This window comes from Xyrauchen texanus, chromosome 35 (assembly GCF_025860055.1).
Source record: "Xyrauchen texanus isolate HMW12.3.18 chromosome 35, RBS_HiC_50CHRs, whole genome shotgun sequence".
Lineage (NCBI taxonomy): Eukaryota > Metazoa > Chordata > Actinopteri > Cypriniformes > Catostomidae > Xyrauchen > Xyrauchen texanus.
Window position 1 is genome coordinate 26,094,447 of NC_068310.1, and position 26,352 is coordinate 26,120,798.

General features: G+C 42.4%; 1 protein-coding gene across 8 annotated transcripts in view; it reads left to right on the forward strand.

The window, feature by feature from the left end:
* LOC127628477 (E3 ubiquitin-protein ligase HUWE1-like) overlaps window positions 1-26,352 on the forward strand; it is a 79,978-nt gene that overhangs the window by 23,723 nt on the left and 29,903 nt on the right. For 6 of the 8 annotated variants that reach the window (XM_052105237.1, XM_052105230.1, XM_052105234.1 and 3 more), the window contains exons 33-57: window positions 1,381-1,503; window positions 1,828-1,923; window positions 2,084-2,353; window positions 8,803-8,955; window positions 10,136-10,263; window positions 10,599-10,680; window positions 10,769-10,945; window positions 11,080-11,233; window positions 11,435-11,832; window positions 12,012-12,207; window positions 12,297-12,464; window positions 12,574-12,722; window positions 15,129-15,195; window positions 15,342-15,565; window positions 16,989-17,200; window positions 17,307-17,489; window positions 18,004-18,167; window positions 18,249-18,385; window positions 18,486-18,561; window positions 18,647-18,745; window positions 20,136-20,263; window positions 20,382-20,541; window positions 20,688-20,916; window positions 21,097-21,275; window positions 21,347-21,436. In XM_052105237.1, the coding sequence (XP_051961197.1) occupies window positions 1,381-1,503; window positions 1,828-1,923; window positions 2,084-2,353; window positions 8,803-8,955; window positions 10,136-10,263; window positions 10,599-10,680; window positions 10,769-10,945; window positions 11,080-11,233; window positions 11,435-11,832; window positions 12,012-12,207; window positions 12,297-12,464; window positions 12,574-12,722; window positions 15,129-15,195; window positions 15,342-15,565; window positions 16,989-17,200; window positions 17,307-17,489; window positions 18,004-18,167; window positions 18,249-18,385; window positions 18,486-18,561; window positions 18,647-18,745; window positions 20,136-20,263; window positions 20,382-20,541; window positions 20,688-20,916; window positions 21,097-21,275; window positions 21,347-21,436 (4,042 nt within the window). The remainder of the gene's footprint in view (window positions 1-1,380; window positions 1,504-1,827; window positions 1,924-2,083; window positions 2,354-8,802; window positions 8,956-10,135; window positions 10,264-10,598; window positions 10,681-10,768; window positions 10,946-11,079; window positions 11,234-11,434; window positions 11,833-12,011; window positions 12,208-12,296; window positions 12,465-12,573; window positions 12,723-15,128; window positions 15,196-15,341; window positions 15,566-16,988; window positions 17,201-17,306; window positions 17,490-18,003; window positions 18,168-18,248; window positions 18,386-18,485; window positions 18,562-18,646; window positions 18,746-20,135; window positions 20,264-20,381; window positions 20,542-20,687; window positions 20,917-21,096; window positions 21,276-21,346; window positions 21,437-26,352) is intronic. The other 2 variants (XM_052105232.1, XM_052105235.1) reach the window with 2 other exon arrangements.

Here is a 26,352-nt window from a genome sequence, read left to right on the forward strand (position 1 = left end):
CTCCAAGTTTACTCCGCACTGAATCTGTCTGGAATCTTCTGGAAAATAAGTAAATTTCAAAATATCACTGTCTTGGTCACAAAAGCAAAGTTTGTGGGGAATAATAGCCATTTTCTATACTTTTGAGACAGGAAATAACACTTCCCAGGAACCAGAATTTTTTTTTTTTATGTTACACTGTTATTGAATCTGAACATATTTGTTGTCGTGCAATAGCCATTGATCTAATATGACAGCTGTTTGGAAAAGAACATTAACCAATAACACAGTTACGATGTGAAAAAAAGATGTAGCTATAGGATAGATAAATAGGCCTGTGATGTAGCCTACAATAAACCTAATGTATTCTAAACATGACGTGCACACAGAATAAAGTATATTTTAACCCGTTAAGTAGTCGACAGCTTGTTGAAAATAGCCTTGTCCCTAATCGGCAGATTAAAAAAAATGCTATACCTAGCCTAAAACAGTAATACATTTTTTGATGTGCAAAATTCGACTCACATGAAGCTGCTATCCTGCGCTTGAAAAAGCCTGCACAGTGGAAAAATAACATACAAGCGTGCACAGATTTAAAGACAGAAATGTGAAAACATCCATAGGGACTTTCCTTGTTTGTCTAGCGAGAGGACATTTTCCTGTTTGTGTCGCAAGTGAGAGAGAGGGAAGCACACGCAGCCTGAGGTGAAATTAAACTTTTTATCTGCTCCAGATATCCTCTTTTTTTAAATAATTAAATGTTTCAATGTTATTAATTTTATTTAAAATATGTGACATTAATATGACAGTAATTTAAGCGCAGGCTATATAAAACATTTTATATATAAAGCCAAACGTAAATGTGAAAAAATGTTGATCAGTTTAGTGAGGGGGAAATATTAACCAGTGTCCAGTGTTGACAAGCAGCATCAGTACCATTTAGTCGACTAGTCTGGCACATCCCTAGTTATAGAACAGCATTTTGTTTTGAATTGACCATGCTTTTTTTTTTTTTTTTTTTTTTTATATATACTGTTTTTCATCAATGTTCTTCCTTTCTGTGGCACCTCTCAAATCAAATGTGGCACCTATGGTGCTTGTTTGATGTCATGATGTTTGAAGACACAATACCAATGTTTTTATTCATATTGCTGTGGAAAATAGCACCCACATCATTAGACTATTTGTATGGTGCTTTTATAGTGTTGACAGCCCATGGTCACTGGAAACTGTTGTTGTTTGATAAAGATCCATAAAGATTATTAATTTGTGTTCCACAGTAGAAAATCTGCCACATTGATGATGAATTTTTTTTGGTGAGATTTTCCTTTTAAGTTCTTTGTTGTAACTATCAAATGAACCAGTATTGTCAAATGAGATTGTCTTTTGCCTCCTTTACAGCTAATGGACATGGGCTTCTCCAGAGAGCATGCACTGGAATCTCTGCTGAACACCAGCACTATGGAACAGGCCACAGAGTACCTGCTCACGCACCCTCCTCCTCTGCTCAGCGCAGCTGTCAGGGTAGGAGCCTAACATAGTCTTATTCTAATCTCTTAGCAAATCTCCTTGCACGCACACACACTAGACAGGAAACACACAAGTAGGCCCTAAAGGAATCTCCATACTTTTTCACTTTATCTGTGCTGATTTTAAGGGAAAAATCTGAAATTCTGAGAAAGGATCTAAGTATGTTATAATAAGTTGAACGGAGTGTGCCAAAATTGTTTTAAACACACCCAAGGTGTTTGGGAATGTTGTAGAACTTTGTTTTTGATTGTGTAGGCACAGATTCTGTTCAGGCATAGGTATGAGCTAGTGTAGTCACTGTGAGCTTTGTTTCTGTAGGAGTTCACCATGTCTGAAGAAGACCAGATGATGCGGGCAATTGCCATGTCTCTAGGTCAAGAAGTTAGCATGGAGCAGCACTCAGACTCACCTGAGGTGGGCACACAAACAATCCTTTTACTTTCACACCGAAGCAGGAATAATGGAGTAGCACAGTATAGGTCTTATCTCACCTGTCTACTTCACATCTTAGACAGATGTTCTCTGGTCACTCAGTAGACTCACGAGTGACAACCCTGTTGCTTTGTGTCCACAGGAAGCAGCTCGCCGGCGTGAGGAAGAGGAGAGGAGAGCGAGGGAGCGGGTAGAAGAGGAAGAGGCACGGTGTCTGGAGCGCTTCCTGGAAGCTGAGCCTCTGGACACCACAGAGCTACATACCTTCACAGACTCTATGCTGCCTGGCTGCTTCCACCTGCTGGACGAGCTGCCAGACACTGTCTACCGCCTCTGTGACCTGCTTATGACCGCCATCAAAAGAAACGGTGCTGAATACAGAGACCTCATCCTTAGACAGGTGGTCAATCAGGTCAGTACAGCAGCCTTCATCATTTCCACATTGGAATCATGATTGAGTTTTTGGTTTTTACTATTAAAGGGGTTATGACATTTTATGTATATATAATTTTATATATAAATATAATTTATAATCTTCCCTGAGTTCCACTTATAATTTTATTAAGGTTTTTTGCTCCAACAGTCAATTTATTAATATATAATAATTTTATACCCTGTCTCTGGCCTTCTGTCTGAAATGCTCAGTTTTGGCTCCACTGTCTCTTTTAACTTCAACATTAACGGCCACTGTTTTGATTGGCTGATATCAGCAGCCCCTCAAATACAACCATATTTTAAAGTAAATCGGAAGAAAAGTAACATTGTAAAACTTAATTTCAGAACAAAAACTTGGATTCAGAACAAACCACGCGCTGATATGTGTGCATGCACATTGGCGGCCCTCTGAAATCAAAGTATTGCAGGTTCAAGCGTTCATGCAATTCCAAACATTTGTAAAAGTTACAAGTTATTATACAAATATGCAAAAGCGGCACAGAATAACAGAAAAGGAGGATATTTACAGCTTTTCAGGAAATGCAGAACATTGTAAACTGTGAAATACAACAGTAATTTCGGTGTCAAAATAAAAGCCCCCAGGTGAAGATGAAGTAAATGGGACAGAAATATATTACTTTTGTATAACACAAATCTAATAATCAAAATAATGATATTCTCGGATATTCTAGATTTCATGCTTCTGTTTCATTCCTACTGACCGCCAGAGGCAGTATAAACACTACTGGATTATCGCAGCGCCAGCCAGATAGATCGAGAGAATATACCAACAAAGTCACATAGTGATGTATGCTGAGCCCTGGGGGTTATAAACCACAGCCGCTCAGCACTCTGCCTCTTTCGCTTTCTCGCCTGGTTGAGATAGGTTGTTTACCTAAGTGATATATTGCGCTGTCAAGTGCAGCTTACAAGAGCAGTGAGATATCGTCCTCACAAGCTGTGTCAGTGCGCATCTACGCCACTTCAATGGATTTGAAGTGTTTTTAGCTGCATTTTGGTGAGTTTTCATTCTTTTTCGGCGGTATCACTCTGTGCGCCTCGGTGCTATCCGGTGGCTGGTGTTTTCTGCGCTATAAGTTAATAGTCTCCCGTTGACATTTTCATCATTCATTCAGTAGTTCTGAACTTTTTTCCTCGAACTTATGTGAATCTCTGCACCCCTTGGTTCAATCCATCTTTTTTGTAAGATATTTTTTGACATTTCCTGTCTGTTCACCCGCAGGAATTATATAATTATTATTTTCTTGTATTCTGCTTCGTTACGATCATTCTGCTTGAATTAAACCTTACGGTTCTATCCGAAGGTGTTATTGGTGAGTAACTTTGGCTCACAGCTCGATTGCCACTGGTTTCCCACTGACTAGTAAGCTGTGCCCTAATATCTCCTCCCGGACGACGGTCATAACATCTGCCCGTCGTGTTTGGGTGTTCAACATCTGAGAGAGGCTCTCACGGACCCGTGTCTGCACTGCAGTCTTTTACCTATGTCGGAATGGTGGCTCAGTCTTGCTGAGTTAGACCCCAATTCAACGGTGAAACTCGGGCAGTTGGATGTAGCCCCTTCTAGCACTCAGAAGCGCAGGGCGTCTGCTGCAGCCGACGCTCCCCTCCCATCTAAGAGGAGGGTCACATCGCGAAGTGATGAACATCCGTGTTTGGAGGAAAATTCACTCTCTAAGACTGTTTCTGTACTTTCTTCAGAGATGGCGGAGCTGAAACGTCTGCTTCACTCGCTTCAGCCTGTCACATCTGCTACACCTGTGAAGATGACACAGGAGGATGAGAATGTTCTGAATCGTGGAACTGGGGAAGAGTCACTTGATTCCCCTAATTTTTCACATCATTCTGACTTGGATGTGCTTTCTACGATACGATTGCTTCTGATTCTTTTTTTCATGATCATGGGAATGCTGTGGATGTTGCGGCGCAACCATCACCTCAGGATGTTTTTGCTGGTTTTCCAGCAACGGAGGGGTCGAGTGGGGGGTCAGTCCAGTCATCTGGACAGGCCCAGCCCTCTTCTGATGATACTTTGGCTGTGTTTCGAATGGCTCTTTCTCGTCTAGGACTCGTCACCTGTCCAATCTGCCCAAACCAATGTCTTTTCCAGGCAGGCCACAGCTGCGACTTCTTTTGCCATGCCACCATGTAAAGATTTTGTGGCCGAGTTTTCAAATGCCCTCACTGGTTCTGGTCTGCCTAAATGGCGCTCAAAGATTGCTCAGACGTTAGCATCTATGGCTGAAGCAGATTCCATTGGGTGAGTCGTGCTCCAGAAATAGAGCAGCCTGTTGCAGCTTTGGTGGGGTCTCCTGATGAGGCTCTACGAGGGAATGTGCGATGTCCCAGTGCGCAGTGTGGTCGCACGGATTCATTACTGAAAAAGGCATACGAGTCTGTTGCTTACATAACTCGTGCAGAAAACACAATCTGTCAGTTACTACTTGCTGCTACCAGTACGCTAGAACCAGCAAATGTTGATCCCTCAATTTCACAGTTTCTGCAAACGGCTCTTTTGGCAACGGGCCACGTAACCCGCGAGCTGGGTAGTCTTGCAGCCACGCTTCTGGCAGCCCGCCGCCAAGTGTGGCTTTCCCAAGCACGGCTACCTGAGGACTGCAAGAAAACCTTGAGAGATCTTCCATTCGTTCCCGGGCATCTTTTTGGTCCTGATGTTCTGGAACTTTTGGAAAAGTGGGTAAAGCTGTCTGAGGCCACTCGTCAACTGATGCAGGTACAGCACAACCCTACCTTTAGGATGCCAGCAGGTCAGACCCGACATCGCTATGCCACACCGGAGCCATATTTCCGCCAGCACGCTATTCCTCAGTCACAGCCCCCTCAAAGGCCTCGGGCTACTGAGAACGCTAGAGTTTTTCGGCCACCTCATCGGCATTTGCCAGGAGGACCCGTCAGCGCCCCGACCACTAAAAGTCGCACACATAAAGCCTGAGACCGGCGGTCGATCATTTTTCAGTAGAACAGATAGAGTACTGGAGGACCAACACCGCAGACCCTTGGGTTTTGACGACTCTGAACAGGGGATATACTCTACAGTTCCGACGCCGGCCTCCCAGATTTTCAAGAATCGTTCCTACGGTTGTCAAAAATGCAGTTTGTTCAATGGCCCTCTCTCTGGAAATTCGTTCACTGTTACAGAAGGGAGCCATAGAAAAAGTTCATCCCCTGGTTCAGGAAGAGGGGTTTTATTCAACATATTTTCTTGTTCCGAAGAAGGACGGTGGTTTCCGCCCAATTCTCGATTTGAGTCATCTGAATTTGTTCCTGAAGGTCCTTTTCGAATGCTGCACACAGCTGACGTTCTTCGGTCTGTGGCAGCAGACGATTGGTTTGTAAGTGTCGACCTGAAAGATGCATACTTTCACATCCCAATTGCTGTTCATCACAGAAAGTTTCTGCGTTTCAGTTTCCTGAGTCAAGCCTACCAGTTCAAGGTTCTACCTTTCGGTCTTTCTCTTGCTCCTCGTGTCTTCACTAGGTGTGTGAGAGCAGCTCTGTCTCCTCTTTGGATGAGAGGTATGCGTATTATGCCTTATCTGGATGACTGGCTTTGTGCACCCACAAAACAGCAGAATGTGCAAGACTCCAGACTGCTTTTGAGACATGTGCAGAAGTTGGGGTTTTCTGTGAATGAGAAAAAGAGCAGTCTGAATCCAACACAGACCACTATGTTCATAGGAATAACCCTGAATTACCGCCTAATGTCTGCCTCCCTGTCTCAAGAACGTGTGACGAACATTCTACAACTCTTGGCTCGCTTTCGCCCGGGTGTCTCTTTACAGTACCAGGTAGTCCTATGACTAATAGGGATGTTAACTGCTGCTACAGTGGTGATTCCCCTAGGTTTACTCCACCTCAGACCACTTCAGTTGTGGAACAACAGTTTGCAACTAGATCCCACCAAACATCGCCATCGACTGATTGTAAATTCTCACCGTTGCTTACGGGCATTGAGGTGGTGGAGGCAGGTGGAGTTGTTGAAGACAGGAGTGCCCCTGGGTGTGGTTCCCTCTCGACAGGAGTTGGTCATGACCGATGCTTCCCTCACAGGGTGGGGGGCAACATGGAACCAGAGGGGTATTTGCATGCACTGGACACCGACCCAGACAACAGAACATATCAACCTTCTGGAACTACGTGCAGTGTTCATGGCATTAAAGTATTTCATGCCAGTCCTGGCAGGCCGCCATGTTCTCGTTCGGTCCAACAATACCTCAACAGTGTTCCATCTAAACCACCAGGGCGGCACGAAATCCCGCAGGTCTCTACAGCTTACGCACGAGATCCTGACATGGTGCCAGCCGCGACTCGCTTCACTGAGGGCAGCTCCATATTTCAGGAGCATGCAGCCAGACAGCGGACGCTCTTTCCAGGGATCTGGTACATCCAGGAGAATGGAGACTTCATCCAGATGTTGTGCAGGAGATCTGGCTTCGATTTGGAAGAGCAGAGGTAGATCTTTTTGCTTCGGAGATGACCATTCACTGTCGTCTATGGTTCGCAAGGACAGAAGTGTCCAGCCCCTTGGGCCAGGATGCACTGTCTCACGAATGGCCGAACTGCCTACTATATGCGTTCCCACCTATCCCTCTGTTATGGGAGGCATTACACAGGATCTCCCTGTGCAAGCACAGAGTACTATTCGTGGCACCACGATGGCCAGCCAGACCATGGTTTCCTTTGTTGCTAAGACTTCTGTCAGGCAATCCATGGAAGCTTCCCCCCAGGAAGGACCTCCTGTCCCAACTGGAGGCCAGCGTCTGGCACCCAGATCCAGCTTGCCTGCAGCTTTGGGTCTGGCCATTGGGTTAAATCCTTCTCTGGAAGATTGTAATCCTGCGGTTATTCACACAATCTCCAATGCTAGGGCTTTTTCCACACGACAGATCTTCTCTTGGATCTCACAGTCTTGTCTGCAGTTTTCTGAAGGGTGCACGCCGTCTTAAGTCTGAACGGAATCCTCACTTTCACGTGTGGGATTTGCCACTCGTGCTTGCATTCCTTTGCTCATCCCAGTTTGAGCCCTTGCAAAGCATTGACGTGAAATGTTTAACCTTGAAGACTGCCTTTTTGTTGGCTATTGCTTCTGCGAAACGAGTCAGTGAGTTGCACGCACTGTCTGTTAGCGAATTGTGCTTGCGTTGGTTGCCGGATGACTCCGGGGTGGTCCTACGACCCAATTCTTTTCTTCCAAAAGTCCTTCTTCCTCAGTTCATTAACCAGCACATTGAACTGGCCTCTTTTCAGACTTCTTCAGGGTCTGGTTCAAGTGCTCAACTTTTGTGTCCTGTTTGCGCCTTGAAGTGTTATGTGGACACTACTGCTCAATTTAGACAGTCAGACCAGTTATTTGTCTGCTATGGTGGTGTGAAGAAAGGTGCTCCAGTTTCGAAGCAGAGGTTGTCAAACTGGATAGTGGAAACTATAATACTGGCTTACAAGGCAGCAAGGCAACCATTGCCCGGGGGCTAACTTGCCATTCCACTAGGGCCATCTCATCTTCATGGGCTGTTTTTAGAGGAGTTTCATTAGCAGACATCTGCACTGCCGCTACCTGGGCTTCCCCATGCACGTTTGCCAGGTTTTATAAGGTCAACGTTGCTGCTCATCATGCTGTGAGTTCTGCAGTTCTTCAGGAGCGGCCTTAACTGTGGTTCTGTGAGTTCCGGATGACCGCCAGAGTTCTTGGTCACTCGGAATGCGCGAGAAAGTTATACCGAGGCAGAGTGCTGAGCGGCTGCGGTTTATAACCCCCAGGGCTCAGCATACGTCACTATGTGACTTTGTTGGTATATTATCTCGACCTATCTGGCTGGCGCTGCGATAATCCAGTAGTGTTTAATACTGCCTCTGGCGGTCATCCGGAATTCACAGAACCACAGTTACATGTGTAACTAACGTTTTGTCTCTGATGGTAATCTAACTGACAAAAACCCATACCGTGGCATCCCTAGTCATAATTACCAAGAGTTACTCAATTTATATCTTTAAAATGGATTGATCTCATTCTGGATGCTGATTGGTCAGTACAGCATTCCACTTGTGCTTAAATGCAGGATATAAAGAAGATGGTACTAAATTAATTTGCTTAATTTAAGTTTATTGAAAAGTTGTCTCCTTTATTTATTATAATGTGGGAAGGCAATATGGCACTCAGTGCCATGATGTATATTGAGTATATGCATGGCTAAAGGGGTTTCAAGCACTCTACTTAAACTTGACCATATAAAGAACATTTCACAAATAAATAAATGTCGAACTAAGCACTTGAATGTGCACATGTTGCCCAAAAATGCTGTTTAGGTAGATAACTAAGTTTTGAGATGCAGTCATAGTGTGCTTTAGAAGCTATCCTCAGCCGTATGTGTTTTTGTGTTTACAAAGGTGTGGGAGGCCGCCGACGTGTTGATAAAGGCTGCCGTGCCACTGACCACTAGTGACACCAAGACTGTGTCTGAGTGGACAAGACAGATGGCAACTCTCCCCCAGGCTTCCAACCTGGCCACCCGCATCCTGCTGCTCACACTGCTCTTTGAGGTACACAGTCTTCCACAGTCAGCTGCTTCAACAATGTTTATTATATAATTATTGTTTTATATTTATACACACACCTCTAAAAGAACAGGAAGATCTCATCCCAGCTCTGCTGAAGTAAATATCACTGACGTGCGGTCTGGGTAGGTAAACTAGGCACTGCCTACCCTGCCAAAATTCAAAAATAAAATGTTTATTAAATAATAAACTTGTATTTATATTTTTACTTTTTATTCTTGTGATTTATATATGCAATATGTGTGTTATTCCAATTGTTTAGACGTTATGATGACAAATGTAGCAGTTACGCATAATCAACTAAAAACAAATGGTAGAATAAGCAGTGCTTTTACGGTCCATTCATTGCAGACGACAAGCGGAAAACCCATGTTGCGCATGCGCACTTCGATCCTGTATTCTTTAACACGTACGGCAAAAAGCACAAATCTGCTGTGCCTTTTGACGTAAATATGTTATGCCCGTAATCATCTCCGTTACGTATCAGACATGGACCAATTAAAATCAAGATATTCCTGGACATTTGCGTAGCTAACGTCATTACACCACAGCTAGCGTACATGCCTAATCCCCGCAAAATTCAAAATGACAGCACCAGCCGTAATCACGGAATTAAGAAATTTTTCCAAGCTCGATTTTAATTCCAAATAGGAGTTAATTGCAAGAGGGAGGGCTACGCCAGCCTTAGATGGACTAGTACAGCAAAAGGGCCCAAAAAATTATCCGATCATTTCAAACTGATTGGTATGTAAGAAAAGATTGGCTATGTGGCTGTGCGCTTGTGTGTGTGTGTGCGTGAGAGAGAGAGAGAGAGAGAGAGAGAGAGAGAGAGAGAGAGAGAATACACGATATACATCCTGATTTGTACATTTCTTGATATGCCGCGCTTGTGCGTAACGTTCACTGTTTACGCGTGGGTGTGTGTGTGTGAGAGAGAGAGAGAGAGAGAGAGAGAGAGTACACACTATATACATCCTGATTTGTACATTTCTTGATATGCTGCGCTTGTGCGTAACGTTCATTGTTATTACGTATTATCTTAAACAATCAGGTAATCTGGCTTTCATAACTCCGTGCCTAGCCTCTTTAAGACATCACCGCACGTCACTGGTAAATATGCCTACTGTATCCCTCTGATGGAAGTGTGTCTTGCTTTGTGCCACAGGAGCTGAAACTCTCATGTGCGCGTGTGGTGGAGAGCAGTGGCGTCTTGACTGTGCTGATTAAGTTGTTGGAGGTGGTACAGCCCTGTCTGCAGGCTGCCAAAGAGCAGAAGGACATCCAGACACCCAAGTGAGTTGCTGTCCTTCCCCTGCCTGCCTGACTGATAAGTCACTGAGTTAACTCTGTGTGCATTCTTAGAAAGCACATCAGCACTGCTCACTCAAGCTTGTTAAAAGCATTTAGATGGGGGAATTATGTTGTATATTGGACCATGTACTACACATTTATTTTTGAATGTTAAACAACATTTTTGTGCTTATGCAGTTTTCATACACATGCTGTATGGGTGGGGGCCGGGACCTTAATGATGTGCTAGCAGATCAAACTCTTATTTTTAATGGTCATGAAATTAGTTTTCCATGATATATCCCCTTTAACATAACCCTGTTGTGTTTTTTCTTTAGATGGATAACCCCTGTGCTCCTGCTTATTGACTTCTATGAGAAAATGGCTGTTTCATCCAAACGAAGAGCCCAGATGAACAAGGTTGGTGCCAAATGATGTGTAAAGGCAATCTGCTGTGAAAATGACAGTGGAGATACTGAATATGTGACAATTTTCTTTTTCATCTTAGTACCTGCAGCCTAATGGGAATAACTGGCGCTGGTTTGATGACCGTTCTGGCCGCTGGTGCAGCTATAGCGCTAGTAACAACAGTACAATAGACTCTGCCTGGAGGGCGGGAGAGACCAGTGTCCGCTTCACTGCTGGCCGAAGGAGATACACTGTCCAATTCAACACCATGGTGCAGGTAATAGCTATAAACTGTTCTTGCACAGAGGACATACTGCTGTGGATCAGATGGAAATGAAAATTAGTTCAGAAATGCCAGTAACCAAGAATCACGAGTAACAGATCTTGCTCTTGTCTCTCTCTCATCTTCAGGTGAATGAGGAGACTGGGAATAGACGTCCAGTTATGTTGACTGTGCAGAGGGTGCCGCGAATTCCCAAGTCCTCTAAATCGGGAAGTGTCACTGATACTGAGAGAGAGGAGGGAGAACAGAGAGCCAAGACTGAGGAAACACAGACAGACATAGGTGAGGACACAAAAAGCCCTTTTTACAGATAAAGCACCATTAATCTTGTGCTACTTTTTCAATAAGTTTCTGTATTTTTTCTTTCAGATAATACTACTTTCAAGTTATTCTACTTTCAATATGCTCTTACAATCAAATTGAATTCATTAGAATGTTTTAGGTTGTTCAGGAGTTTTAAGTTTTTCCTCCCTGCTTCTTTAGATCCCACATCTGTGGCTGTGGAAATGGCACCCCCTAAAGAGGAGTCGGAGCAGAAGGATTCAAACACATCAGCTCCCTCCACTCTTCAGGACCCCTCTATTTTCAGCATCATTGTTGTGCAGGGTCTGACGGAGGAGATGATCACCATTTTGATCCGAGCCTGTGTCAGCATGATTAGCGTTCCTGTGGACCCAGACACTTTGCACGCTACCTTGCGGCTCTGTCTGCGTCTCACACGCACGCACCATTACGCCATGATGTTTGCTGAGCTTAAGAGCACACGCATGATCCTGAATCTCACGCTGAGCTCTGGGTTCAATGGCTTCACCCCACTGGTCACGCTTCTCTTTCGACATATCATAGAGGACCCAGCCACACTGCGTCATACGATGGAGAAGGTGCTGTTTTTTTCACCTGAAGGCTACATTTTTCATTAGTATAAGCAGGGCTCGACAAAGGATAATTTTTTTCTGGCCTGGCCAATAAAGAACACTTTTATTAAACATTTTTCTGTGTTTTTTTTTTTTCTTTTCTTTTTTCTTCTGGTTTTTATTGTTTTTCTCCTGTCTTTTCTCAGGTAGTGCGGTCTGCAGTCACTAGTGGTGCAGGAAGCACTACTTCGGGTGTGGTGTCAGGTAGTCTGGGCTCCAGGGAAATCAATTACATCTTGCGTGTTCTTGGCCCAGCGGCCTGCCGCAACCCAGAGTGCTTTACAGAAACTGCCAAGGGTTGTATCCGAATTGCTCTTCCGGCCCCGAGAGGCGCTGGGTCTGGTATGCCACTAAATTTCCCATATATCAAGATAATGTACTGTTATTTGTAAACCTGTTAACATTTGTTACTTTCTCTGTCCATTATTCAGCCTCTGATGATGAGTTTGAGAACTTCAGAATAAAGGGTCCTAATGCTGTGCAGTTGGTGAAGACCACACCCGTTAAGCTGTCTCCATTGCCATCCATACCAGAGACGATTAAAGAGGTCATCTATGACATGCTAAATGCCCTAGCAGCATATCACGCACCAGAGGAGGGTAAGAGACAGTCAGCTGTCAGAAATGTGCTTGTATCCAGATCTATCCAGCTATATTTAATCTCTCATAAACTTTTCTCAATGGATTTCTCTCTTCATTTTATGTGTAGCAGAAAAAGGAGATGAGCGGGTAGCAGCAGTACCGGGGAGTCAGGACCTGTGTCAGATCTTGCAGGATGTTGGGGATGATGTCTACCAGCAGTACAGACTCACCAGACAGGGCAGTGACTTTGACTCACAGTCTGCCTTCCACATAAATGTAAGAGTCTATATGTATATACAGTGTGTACAATGTTTGTTTTATAGATGTAATTTGTGTTATTTAATTTTATCATATTGTAAGTTGTTTTGGTGTATTATCAATATACAGTGTGTTCAGAAAGTATTCAGACCGCTTATTTTTTCACATTTTGTTACGCTGCAGCCTTATGCTAAAATGCTTTAAAAAAAAAAAATCACATCAATCTACACTCCATATCACAATGACAAAGCAAAAACCTGATAACTTTGGCAAATTTATTAAAAAGAAAAAACTGAAATATCACATTGACATAAGTATTCAGACTCTTTGCTATGACATTTAGCTCAGGTGCATCCCATTTCTCTGGATCATATTTGAGATGCTTCTACACTTTGATTGGAGTACACCTGTGGCAAATATAATGATTGGACATGATTTGGAAAGGCACGCACAGCTGTCTATATAAGGTCTCACATCTGAAAATGCATATCAGAGCAGAACTCAAGTCATGAGCTCAAAGGAACTGCCTGCAGAGCTCAGAGACAGGATAGTGTCGAGGCACAGATCTTGGGAAGGCTTCAAAAAAATTTGGTTGCATTGAAGGTTCCCAAGAGCAAATTGGCCTCCATAAGTCGTAAATGGAAGAAGTTTGGAACAACCAGGGCTCTTTGTAGAGCTGGCCACCCGGCCAAACTACACAATCAGGAGAGAAGTGCCTTGATAAGAGAGGTGACCAAGACACTTATGGTCACTCTCGTTGAGCTCCAGAGATGTTTGGAGATGGGATAAACTTGCAGAAGGCAACCATCACTGCAACACTCCACCAATCTGGTCTTTATGGCTGAGTGGCCAGATGGAAGCCTCTCCTCAGTGCCAGACACATAAAAGCCTGCTTGGAATTTGCAAAAAAGCACCTAAAGGACTGACTGTGAGAAACAAGATTCTCTGGTCTGATGAAACAAAGATAGAACTCTTTGGTCTAAATTTCAAGCATCATTTCTGGAGGAAACCAGGCACCGATCATCACCTGCACAATACCATCCCAACGCTGAAGCATGGAAGTGATAGGATCATGCTGTGGGGGTGTTTTTCAGTGGCAGGGACTGGGGGACTGGTCAGGGTTGAAGGAAAGCTGAATGTAGCAAAATAGAGATATCCTTCATGAAAACCTGGTCCAGAGTGCTCAGGACTTCAGACTAGGCCAAAGGTTCACTTTTCCAAAAGGACATTGACCCTAAGCACACAGCCAAGACAATGCAATAGTGGCTTAGGGACAACTCTGTGAATGTCCTTGAGTGAACCAGCCAGAGCCTGGACTTGAACCCAATCGAATGTCTCTGGAGAGACCTGAAAATGGCTGTCGACCGACACTTCCCATCCAACCTGACAGAGCTTGAGAAGATCTGCTGAGAAGAATGGTAGAAAATCCCCAAATTCATGTGTGCAAAACTTGTCGCATCTCACCCAAAATTACCTGAGGCTGTAATCGCTGCCAAAAGTACTGAGTTAAGGGTCTGAAAACATATGTCAAAGTGATATTTCAGTTTTCTTTTTAATAAATTTGCAAAGTTTGCAAAAATCTGGTTTTTGCATTGTCATTATGGGTTATGCTGTAGATTAATGTGAATTTTCTTTTTATTTAACCTGTTATACGCAAAAACCCTGCACGCGGAAGTGACGTCACTCTGCTTACATTTTAATATATAATTTACTGTCTATAAACATAATTAATGTTAACAAATTATACATCTTTTAAAAGGTCTAAGGGTTCAACATTGATATCCGATCTCTGTTTCACGATAGCAATGCTTCAGAAACAGCAATTTAGTTATTTGTTCCAGGAGTACAAATGAAAACATGCAATATCAAAACGGGACTTCATACCTTTATGAAAACACGATTGCCAGATGAATCCACTTCGCCACACATAGTTAACTGTCGATGACATGCGTTCATTGAAAAACATCCAATAGCAATTTTTGTCCATAAAAGTGATAAATCTGAGATATTGATATATTGTCTATTGTTTACATGAGATCTCGCCTGAAAGAATTACCCTTTGTTGTCGTTCTTCAACAAACTATTCAATCTGAGCAGCATTCATGTTGTAAAACTGAATATTATCTTGTATAGATTCTCGTAAACAAAACAAGCCTGTCTCAAGTCTATTTAAATTTTTTTTTTCAAAAGGTCTGAATACTTTCTGAATGCACTGTACATAGACTGCAGAAATTTGTGGTGCTTGCTAAGGCAAACATCAATATTGTTATTGCTCATACTTCAACTTTAATGTAACTCATGCCACATGACACATTGCTCATGTATGAAAAACTTAGTAGCCCCAGATGTATGTGAACTATAATGGACTGTAGTGTGGGACTTGCATTAACTTGTGACTTGTGGGTGTTAATTATACTCTTTCAGGCTCAGGTTTTTGCTGCAGATGGTGCTGTTGCAGAATCTTCACAGTCTGGAACTCCACAAGGAGAAGGTTTGAACACACACACTCTCTCTCTCTCCTCCCATTCCCTTCAATCACTGATCTCTTTATCCGCACTGACCACATTTCTTACTTTTGTTGGTTCCTTTACTTGCCCTTGACTTATTTTGCCCTTATTGTTCTCTCTCTGTCCCTAGCCTCTACGCCTGAGGAAATGCGTGACGAAAAGAAGGAACAGGAGGGAGAGAAGGGAGCTTCTTCAGAGGAGAGCCGAGCAGCAAAAGCGAAGGCCAGCAAACCCCTGATGCCCACCTCTACCATCCTGAGACTGCTGGCAGAGCTGGTGCGCTCCTACGTTGGCATTGCCACACTCATCACCTCTTACAACTACACAGCTGGCCAATCAGAGCTCATTAAGGAGGTGGGTTATATTTGAGTTGACTTGCCACAAAAGCTGCATTAACATTAAGTGTGTCTTGTCAAATTCAGCACTTTTCTAATACAGCTTCTTTAAGAATTGAGCCTGTTTGTTTATAGATTTGATTACCTTTAAAACGTATTCACCCTCTTGGACTGTTTCAAGTTTTTGTTATTTGTGGTAAATATATGTAAACAAACAAATGTTTGTTGAAATTGCCAGTGTTTTCAGTTTTATCTTTTATTTAAGGTTTTTTTTTTTTTTTTATCAGTGGCAAAAATAACAAATTTAGTCCCCTGTGGTTCAGTGTCCAGGGTTCCCCTCGTGTACTGGAAAACCTGGAATTTTGCAATGCAGTTTTCCAGTCATGGAATATTAGAAAAATACCTAAAATGTCCTTGAAAATAATTATTTGTCCAGGAAAACATTTTGGTATAATAAAACCGTTTGACTGTTTTTCTAGCAAGGTTTTCGTTACATGCATTCGTACGTGGTAACGGTCGAGAATAGGAGTCAAATACACAAACTGCCGGCGGCGGCTGCGAATTGTGAAACAACGTTAACGGTTAAGGGCACTTACACCCTCATGATTGATTACAGCAGCAGCCAATCATATCTTCTCATTCATAAACAAACTGAATGACCTGGTACTTGTACCGGCCGACTGAATGAGAGGGGCATGTTGTTTGTTTACTTCAGCATCGGCGAGGGAATCTACCTTGTTCATCATAGAGAGAAAAGGGCAGAAGAGCTATTAATGTTTAAAAGTGACTGATGTTTATACACGTTGAGGGGCTTTCACATAACTCGCGTCAGCTCAGCCAAATATGAAGTCTATGAAGCGACTCGTCAGCGCAACAGCGCAACCTCGGCTCCCAGTTTTTCAACTCAAAATTATTATTAGACTAGTGTTGTCTTTTCTGATAAAAGTCATGTTCAGCAGTTTAAATACTGTAGGAAAATTAAACCAAACATCTGTTTGTTCTTATGTTTAAACATAATACAGACTATATATTTATTTATTAAATCACAGCTTTACAGGGATTAATAATCACACTGGGCCATGGAGTAAACTGCTTATCTAGAGCTGAGAAACTACCATAAAAAAAACACCAAATAAAAGAGTGGACGCATGTGATTTTGCTTAAATATTGCACTTGTTGGGTGCATGAAATGTCCTGGAAAATTGTGCCTTAAAGTGTGGGAACCCTGAATGTGCTAAGACAATAAAACACAAAACTTGTAAATAAAACTTAAAGGTAAGTCAATACTTTTTATAGGCATTGTGAAAGTTCTTGTTTTCTCCTGACAAAGTTGCCTTGACTTTCAGAAACTGTGCATTGTTGTAGTGCATGTGCAGTCTGAAGTTGTTTTAACTGCAAACTTCATTTATCAGGTATTGTAAAATTTTTGACCATGTGTATAGGATTGCAGTGTGCTGGCATTTGTTCTGGACCACTTGCTCCCACACACTCAGAACTCAGAGGACAAGGACACCCCTGCCCTTGCACGTCTTTTCCTGGCCAGCCTCGCTGCATCAGGCACGGGTACAGATGCCCAGGCGGCCCTGGTCAATGAGGTTAAAGCTGCTCTGAGTCGGGCTTTGGGAATGGCAGAAGGCACAGAGAAACATGCCCGGTAGTTCTAGCCCACTAGTTGCTATACTATAAATCACACTTATTCATGATTACAATGATGAAATCAGAGGTGAAACAAAAGTGAACATTGATTTCTCTCTTTGCAGCTTGCAGGCAGTGATGTGCATCATCAGCACCATCATGGAGTCGTGTCCTTCCACCTCCAGCTTTTACAGCACAGCCACAGCCAAGACCCAGCATAACGGAATGAACAATATCATCCGCCTCTTCTTGAAGAAAGGCCTTGTTAATGACCTTGCCCGTGTGCCTCACAGCCTTGATCTATCTAGGTAGCACCTCACAGTCTCCCTATGGAAGTTATGGCAACAAGACCTCATGTAATGGCTTGACTGCACAGTTTTCCTGTGTTTTATGTATTTACTTTTAAAACAGGAATTTGGGTTGGACATATTGAAGGATTTGTCTCTTTAAAAAAATTAAATAAGCATAAGCTTACACCACAGCCATAAACCATTATTTGCTACTTGTTATTGCTAGTCAGAGGCAAGTGGTGTTAGGGAAGGGGATGTTAATTTTGTCAACATTTAAGATTATATTATTAACATAGCCTTAAAGTATAGACATGGACTAAAAGCCACAACTAAAATTTGAATTTCATGGTATTGTTAAATTTAGGTATTTATATACTATAAAATGGATGAAAATTAAGTCTATTGGCTTTTTCTTTCATTTTGTTTTATTGTACGGATTATTTATTTTTAAAGTTTTTTTTTTTATTTTATTTTTGTATACTTTTTCTCACTTAAAACAATGTTTCTTATTGCTTTGCTTGGTTTACTATAGTCCCAACATGGCAAACACAGTAAATGCTGCTCTTAAGCCTTTGGAGACTCTGTCACGAATTGTGAACCAGCCCAGCAGCCTTTTTGGGGGTAAAGGGGCATCCAGCAAGAACAAGACAGAAAATGGCACTGTCAGGGACAGCAACAGCAACACACAGGATCAGGGTAACTCATCATTAATCATTTAGATGTATAGCTCCATAAGGCAACTGTATCTGTGTCTAATGGCTAATATTATCTACATAGGGGTAGGTGAGGCAGAGCCAGTTGAGAATCGTAACCGTGGTCAAGCCACGGATGCAGACCTGATGGATGGTGAAACCGAGGGAGACACTGTGGTCATTGCTGGACAACCTGAGGTGCTAAGCACTCAGGCCATGCAGGTTGGAAACATATACGTTTGTGAAAATGTTCTCAATAGAGTAATGTGAAAATCCTCCTGCTGTTTAACTCAAATATATGTTTATTCATATGTGTTTGTAGGTGGAGAATGAGTTGGTGGATTTAATAGATGAACTTTTAGAGAGAGATGCAGGGACTGTCAATAGCGCCATCATCGGTTTGTGGTTTATTTGATTCATGGTCAAAAATGGAAGTAATACAACGTTGGAAATGTGTTTTTGATTGGTTTTACTTTCAAATAGTGGGTCGATCTGGAGAGGATGAGTCTCAGGAGGATGTTCTGATGGATGAAGCACCTTCCAATATGAGTCAGGCCTCAACCCTGCAGGCCAACAGAGAAGGTAGGATGTGAAACTCATCTGTATTTACAGTTGGAAGCAAATCTGAGGTGTATCTAATAGACATGGAAAAAACCAATCCAAACTCGTTTAGATTTGCAACTCAAAAATGTCTGTTTAGTAGTCGACCGATTCAGGTTTTTCAATGACTGATGGCGAAACTAGGGAGCGGATTGGCATATGGCTGATATGTACGTATGTAATGAAGGCTATTGCAGTTTAATGAAACCAGTTGAGATGTGCATTTAGTCATATTGGAATATAAATATTGGATGTAAATGTGTGCGTTATCTATTGGAATAGGATACACTGGAACTGACACAAGGGAAAGCTAATGGCTTAGTCCAAAGTGGTCAATCATCAGCCATTAACAAAATGTTAATATTCATAAAAAAAATAAAAATTAGGAGCATTTGAGTTTTAGATGTATGCCAAGCACAGATGTTGAATTCAGACCTGATCACATTTTTGCTCAAAATAAAAGTTAAACAAATACAGTTTAACCAAAAGCGGGTGTCTCGAAATACATTTTAAAGGTTGAAGTTATTTTTACTTGACACATCATTTACAAAACACAGCGCTCCTGCATGAGATGCTGAATAAACAACAGGACATTTTAAGACAATTGTATAGTGCGTGTTTGCATAGAAAGTCAAATGGTAAACTGCATTGTGAAGAGTCCCTCAGGTGGAGTTCATTGTCCGTTGTGTCTTGCTCTCTTATCAGCATTTTTCAGATTAAGCATTGTATTTTGAAATGCTTTGTCAGGAGTGCAATTTAGAAATGTGTGTCTAAAGATCCTCACGTTCTGTTCCATTCTATTGTGCTCCGTCTGTTTGAACAGCCCCGGGCTCATAGTCTAAGCCGCTTCACCGCCAAATAGCACTGCTGTCTGGAAATATTACCACAGTACATACAACCGGAATGAATGAAAAACACTGTAGTATTGCTCTTATTATTAAGCTTGAGTCTTGGGTACTCGCAAACAGTGGCACCAGTATTTAAGTGTTTTTTTCCCCCCTCGTTTTACTTTATTTTTATTTATTCAATAAATATTTGTTTAAAATGGAGTGGTCTTTTTTTTTTTTTTTTTTTTAAATGTTCAACAATGTTCTTGGCAATAATTGAATGGTGCTCTATGGTTTATATGTATTCATTGCACCCTCTTGAGGACACAATGTCAATTTAAAATTTGACTTAAAGACTTTTTTCTAACTTAAACTTAAATTCTATTTTAATTGGAATTTTGGTAATATTTTAGGTAAAAGTTTAGTTTCTAAGCCCAGCTGACAGCCCTACCTGGCTAATATAATGGTATATCACTATGCCTGTTCTATACTGGGAGATTTTATTTAAGTTTTTAACTCCTGCACTCCTTTGTTTGCTGTTTAAGACTCCATGAACATCTTGGAGCCAGAGGATGAGGAGCACACACAGGAGGAAGACTCCAGTGGTAGCAATGAGGATGAAGACAGTCAAGATGAGGAGGAAGAGGAGGAGGAGGAAGAGGAAGAGGATCAGGTAATGGTTATTAAATAAAACAAGAAGAGTATTTTTCCACACTGCAGGTTAAAAATGGTCTTCCTCATGTTCTGTGCGCTCTACTCATTTGCTTACCTGCCCTGCCTATTATCCTCAGGATGATGAAGAGGGAGATGAGGATGATGATGACGAAGGCTCTGAGATGGAACTGGATGAAGATTTTCCTGATATCAACGCTGCCCCACACATCCGTTTTGAGAGATTTGATCGAGATGATGACCTCATTATAGAATTTGATAACATGTTCTCCACATCTGGTAAGTCATTTGCTTTTCGAAGAAAACATATCTCAGCTACTATGAATTCATTCAAAATATTTTTTGGAACAGTGTCACTGTGAAGAGGTCGGATATAAAAATGTTGAAAGTGCATAATTTATGTTCTGTATTTTATACCTTTTTAGCTGACATCCCTCCCTCGCCAGGAAATATCCCCAGCTCCCACCCTCTGATGGTGCGCCACGCTGACCACGGCTCACTGACACTTGGGGGAACAGGCACCAGCAGTAGATTGGCTCAGGGCATGGGACGTAGCCAACGCTCTCTCCGCCAGCTCACAGCCAACACAGGGCACACCATCCATGTACATTATCCTGGCAATCGTCAACCCAACCCTCCACTCATCCTGCAGAGGTGAGTCGCTCTTTAATAAACTTTTTTTTGTCAATATTTCATAATATCTTTGTTATTTCACTCTAATGGCAGATGGGGTGAGTGTTTGGGAGACTTGGTTTGATATTCTTTGTGGTACAGAAATTTGCAGTCCATCTTTAACTCTGACATGTTTATTGTGTGTTTTTTTTTTTTGGTCAGATTACTAGGCCCCAGTGCTGCAGCTGATATCTTGCAGCTATCTAGCTCTCTGCCCCTGCAGTCACGCGGCCGCGCCCGTCTCCTGGTGGGTAACGAGGATGTGCACATTATCGCCCGGTCGGATGATGAGCTGCTAGATGACTTCTTCCATGAGCAGAGCAGCACTGGAGGACAAGCTGGTGAGTCACTCACAGACACATCTATAAATGAACGGTTACTGATGCACCTGCTGATCATTTCTGTTTTACAGGCACCCTTTCAAGTATCCCGACCGCCTTAACCAGATGGACTGATGAGTGTAAAGTTCTGGATGCTGAGAGCATGCATGACTGTGTGGCAGGTGAGATCTCACAATTCATATATTTTCAGGTCTCAACAATATGAATTTTTCTGCTGGCCCGTTTGTGCTAGTATTTCATATATTTACTTGCCTTTCTAATATGTTCACTGGCTCCAGACATGATACATATTTTATTTATTCTTTTTATCATTAAAAAAAGTAAACACACTTACAGTGCATGTGGAAAGTATTCGCAGCGCTTCACTTTTTCAGTTACAGTCTTATTACAAAATTGATTAAATTCATAATTTTCTACAAATTCTACAAACAATACCCCATAATGACAACGTGAAAGAAGTTTGTTTGAAATCTTTTCAAATTTATAAAAAATAAAAAACGAAAAATCACATGTACATAAGTATTCACAGCCTTTGCTCAATACTTTGTTGACGCACCTTTGTCACCAATTACAGCCTCAAGTATTTTTGAGTATGACACTAAATGCTTGGCACACCTATTTTTGGGCAGTTTCTCCCATTCTTCTTTGCAGGACCTCTGAAGCTCCATCAGGTTGGAAGTGGAGCGTCGGCGCACAGCCGTTTTTAGATCTCTCCAGAGATGTTCAAACGGGTTCAAGTCTGGGCTCTGGCTGGGCCACTCAAGGACATTCACAGAGTTGTCCCGTTGCTACTCCTTTGTTATCTTGGCTGTGTGCTTAGGGTCATTGTCCTGTTGGAAGATGAACCTGAAAATAGCCAGAGACACGATGTAGTTCCACAGAAAGTCATATATTTATTTCCTTACATCCACTCCCGATTACACCTTATTTCAGACTGCCGCAATAATACATTCTCGCAGACTACCGCGATAACGCGTTCTCGCAGACTCCCGCAATAACACATTCTCTTGCACATGAAGTTAACAATCTCCCTCTCTTCTTTAAATAAAAAAACAAATGAAAGGATGACTTTGACATATAAAACATTGTCACCAAATACAAACGATTTTCAGAACACAGTAACATTTAAGTGAGCTTAAGTATTTAAACAAACAAAAAAAATGTACCAAGATAAATGCTCAAAAGTTCAGATATTACAATTTCCATACACCCTGATACAGCGCTTTAAGAAGCATAAGTGAGGAAGCACCTTTCTTCGTCAAACAGTCAGCAAGTTGGGACTTGGCTTCTGACCAACGCAATTCTTTGATTTTGTTAGCATGTAGGAGCTCTTTGACACTACTTATTTCTAATCTTAGTCTCTTCTCTGTGACCTGTTTTGTAGACTTAAGAGCGTCAAACAGGGAATGTTATCAGTAACACAAATAAGGGGAAGAGCATTAAGATCAGCTTTACCAGTGGTAAGCTCAGAGTAGAGCATAGCCAAGAACATAGCATTGTCAATACCATCTGACATGGCAAGGGTTTGTCCTGCCAGCGTGCTTCTTACCACATGTCTGATTTTCTTGGACTGCCAAAACAGAGGAAAGAACTTTCCTGTTTTTTCCATGAGGGCAATAAAAGCCCCTCCCTGTGTACCTCCATCTGGAAGATTGCCCAGGGAAGCATCACTGAAAACCACCAAACACAAATCATCACTGTTGCCCAAGTGTTGAAACTTAAGTGTGACCTTCTCTGACTTAAGTTTACGGATCACTTTGTTCACTTCATGTATGGACTGGACAGTAGCATTCTTAATGTTGGATGCTAGGCTACATGTGTCAAACATAACATCTGGTCTAGTTTGTTTAGCAACCCACAGAATCTGTCCTATTTTGGACCTGAGTTGTTCTCTTTCTTTCTCGTTTAGTGGAGCCTCTCTCTGTACAGCACGTGCTGCCTGTAAGTGAACTGGTTGTAAGTTTTCAATGTAACTGTGCTGATGCACCTGCACTACACCACCCACAGTAGCAATGTCCATCCCCACGTATGAAAAACTCCCATGCTCTTCACGACCCACATGAAATGCAGATTTAAGTACAGGGATGACATTAGTTACAAAGTGCTCTGAACCTGCCCAAAAAAAATCATCCACATGGCATGCCAGTACTCCTGTCACCTCAGACTGCTCATTCTGCCAATAGAACACTGCAGGATCAACTTGTGACATTTTACCACCACTGTTCAGCATGAGTTCTTTGACCTTGTTGTACCAGTAGAGGGAAGCGTCTGCAAGTCCATACACACATTTCTTTAGTTTCCACAACGCATTGTCTACGCCTGCTTTTGGTGGAGGACGAATGTAAATGTCTCTTGAGAGTTCCATTCCCTGCAAAAATGCAGACTTAATATCCATAGAATTTACTTTCCATTTATTTTGACAAATAACAGCTAACAGCAGCCTGAGTGACTCTGATGCACATGTGGGAGAATCTTTTTGTAATTCATGAATATTGACTTCTTCAAAACCTCTCGCCACAAGGCGAGCTATGGGAACAATCCCATTAGAATTTTCCTTCAACGTACAGACCCATCTAGTAGAAATACATCTTTGACCCTTGTCTGTGACCTCTTCATAAACATTATTATTTTGCCAGTTTTCAATCTCTTGCTGTTTAGCAGCATCAAAAGCCGCTGCCGCTGTCTGCTCTGTGACGGGCCGTTGTTCCATCTGAATTTGCCCGGTGGCCTCTGCCCCGTGAAAAACGCAGCATCTTGAGTCTCGCTGCCGCCGCTTGCTCCACTGGTTTTTCCTCCGAAAATCCGCTACAACGCTGACTTCATGGATGCGAATGTCAAATCCGTGCACGCTGTAAGTGCTAGCTGCCTACTCTTCTCCTCGAGATAAGCTGTGTCCAGGAGTTTAAACGCTAACACGGCATCAGGCAGGGTCATGTCGTACTTCTTCATGCGGTTGTATCTCTGCTCAAAGTCTATGATGTAGTCCGTCATGGACACCGCGCTGTCTTTGGAAATCGAGTCGAAATGAGAGTATGCTTCATAAGCGCGGTCTTTTTCTTCTCTCAAGAATATCGCGTCCAGCTTAGCTAGCAAGGTTTCCATACCATCGTCTTTGTTTTGATCGTTCGCGGGTATTTCCAAAGCGGTCTCTCTGGCTCGCCCCTCGAGGCCCAGCACCACCGCGAGTGCCTGCTTCTTCTTGTCCAAGTCCGTAACAAGTCTCCAAATACTAACTTCATTTTTCCAGCACTCGTATGGTTGGGCTTCGTCAAGCTTAGGCGGTACTCTGTAGTTGGAAACCATCCTCTGCTACCATGAAAATAGCCATAGACACGATGTAGTTCCACAGAAAGTCATATATTTATTTCCTTACATCCACTCCCGATTACACCTTATTTCAGACTGCCGCAATAACACATTCTCTTGCACATGAAGTTAACAGAACCTTCGCCCCAGTCTGAGGTCCAGATTGCTCTGGAGCAGGTTTTCATCAAGGATGTCTCTGTACATTGCTGCATTCGTCTTTTCTTTGATCCTGACTAGTCTCCCAGTTCCAGCCACTGAAAAACATCCCCACAGCATGATGCTGCCACCACCATGATGATATTGGCCAGGTGATGAGCAGTGTCTGGTTTCCTTCAGACATCACGCTTGCCATTCAGGCCAAAGAGTTCAATCTTTGTTTCATCAGACCAGAGAATTTTGTTTCTCATGGTCAGAGTCCTTCAGGTGCCTTTTGGCAAACACCAGGCGGGCTGTCATGTGCCTTTTACTGAAGAGTGGCTTCCGTTTGGCCACTCTACCATACAGGCCTGATTGGTGGAGTGCTGCAGAGATGGTTGTTCTTCTGGAAGTTTCTCATCTCTGCACAGAGAAATGCTGAAGCTCTGTCAGAGTGACCATCTGGTTCTTGGTCACCTCCCTGACTAAGGCCCTTCTGCCCCGATCGCTCAGTTTGGCCAGGCGCCCAGCTCTAGTAAGAGTCCTGGTGGTTCCAAACTTCCATTTATGGATGATTGAGGCCAATGTGCTCATTGGGACCTTCAATGCTGCAGAAATTTTTCTTTACCCTTCCCCTGATCTGTGCCTTGATAAAATCCTGTTTCAGAGGTCTACAGACAATTCCTTGTTTGTGCTCTGACATGCACTGTTAACTGTGGGACCTTATATAGACAGGTGTGTGCCTTTCCAAATCATGTCCAATCAACTGAATTTACCACAGGTGGACACCAATCAAGTTGTGGAAACATCTCAAGGATGATCAGTGGAAACAGGATGCACCTGAGCTCAATTTTGAGTGTAATGGCAAAGGCTGTGAATACTTATGTACATGAGATTTTTACTTTTAGTAAATTTGCAAAGATTTCAAACAAACTTCTTTCACGTTGTCGTCATGGGGTACTGTTTGTAGAATTTTGAGGAAAATAATGAATTTAATCCATTTTGGAATAAGGCTGTAACAACAAAATGTGGAAAAAGCGAAAGCGCTGCGAATACTTTCCGGATGCACTGAGAGTTAGATAGCGTTTTCCCAGTGACCTTTTTAGTTCAGAAAAATTAACAGCAACAGTGTTCAGTACATCAAAGAAAATGGTTAACTTAAAATGTTTCATTTTTCAAGGCATAGAATAGCATATACAGTGCATTCATAAAGTATTCATACCACTTAATTGTTTTCATATTTTGTTATGTTGCAGCCTTATACTAAAATGCTTTTTAAAAAACTACAATCTACCAGATCTTTGACAACTGCAAATTTAATAAAGGTGCAATATATAAAAATGTTCATGTAATATTCTGCCTTTTTTTTTGCAAAAAAAGTGTGAACGGCTTGTAACACAACTTAGCTTTTTTTTTAAAAAATTAGCCTTTCCCGGACTTCCTAGTTTGCCTATTAAAGCCTGTAGACACATTTTCATGCGAAGGGAGTAGGTCACTTTTGCCGGGAAAATCCAAAAGATGTGACGTTTATGTGCACCCCCGAGAGCCTTACCTCAGACAGTAGCTTCTCTTCCGCTATTCAACACCATCAACTGACAGTCTGCAACACTAGGTAATGTTATCTTTGAGATTTAAT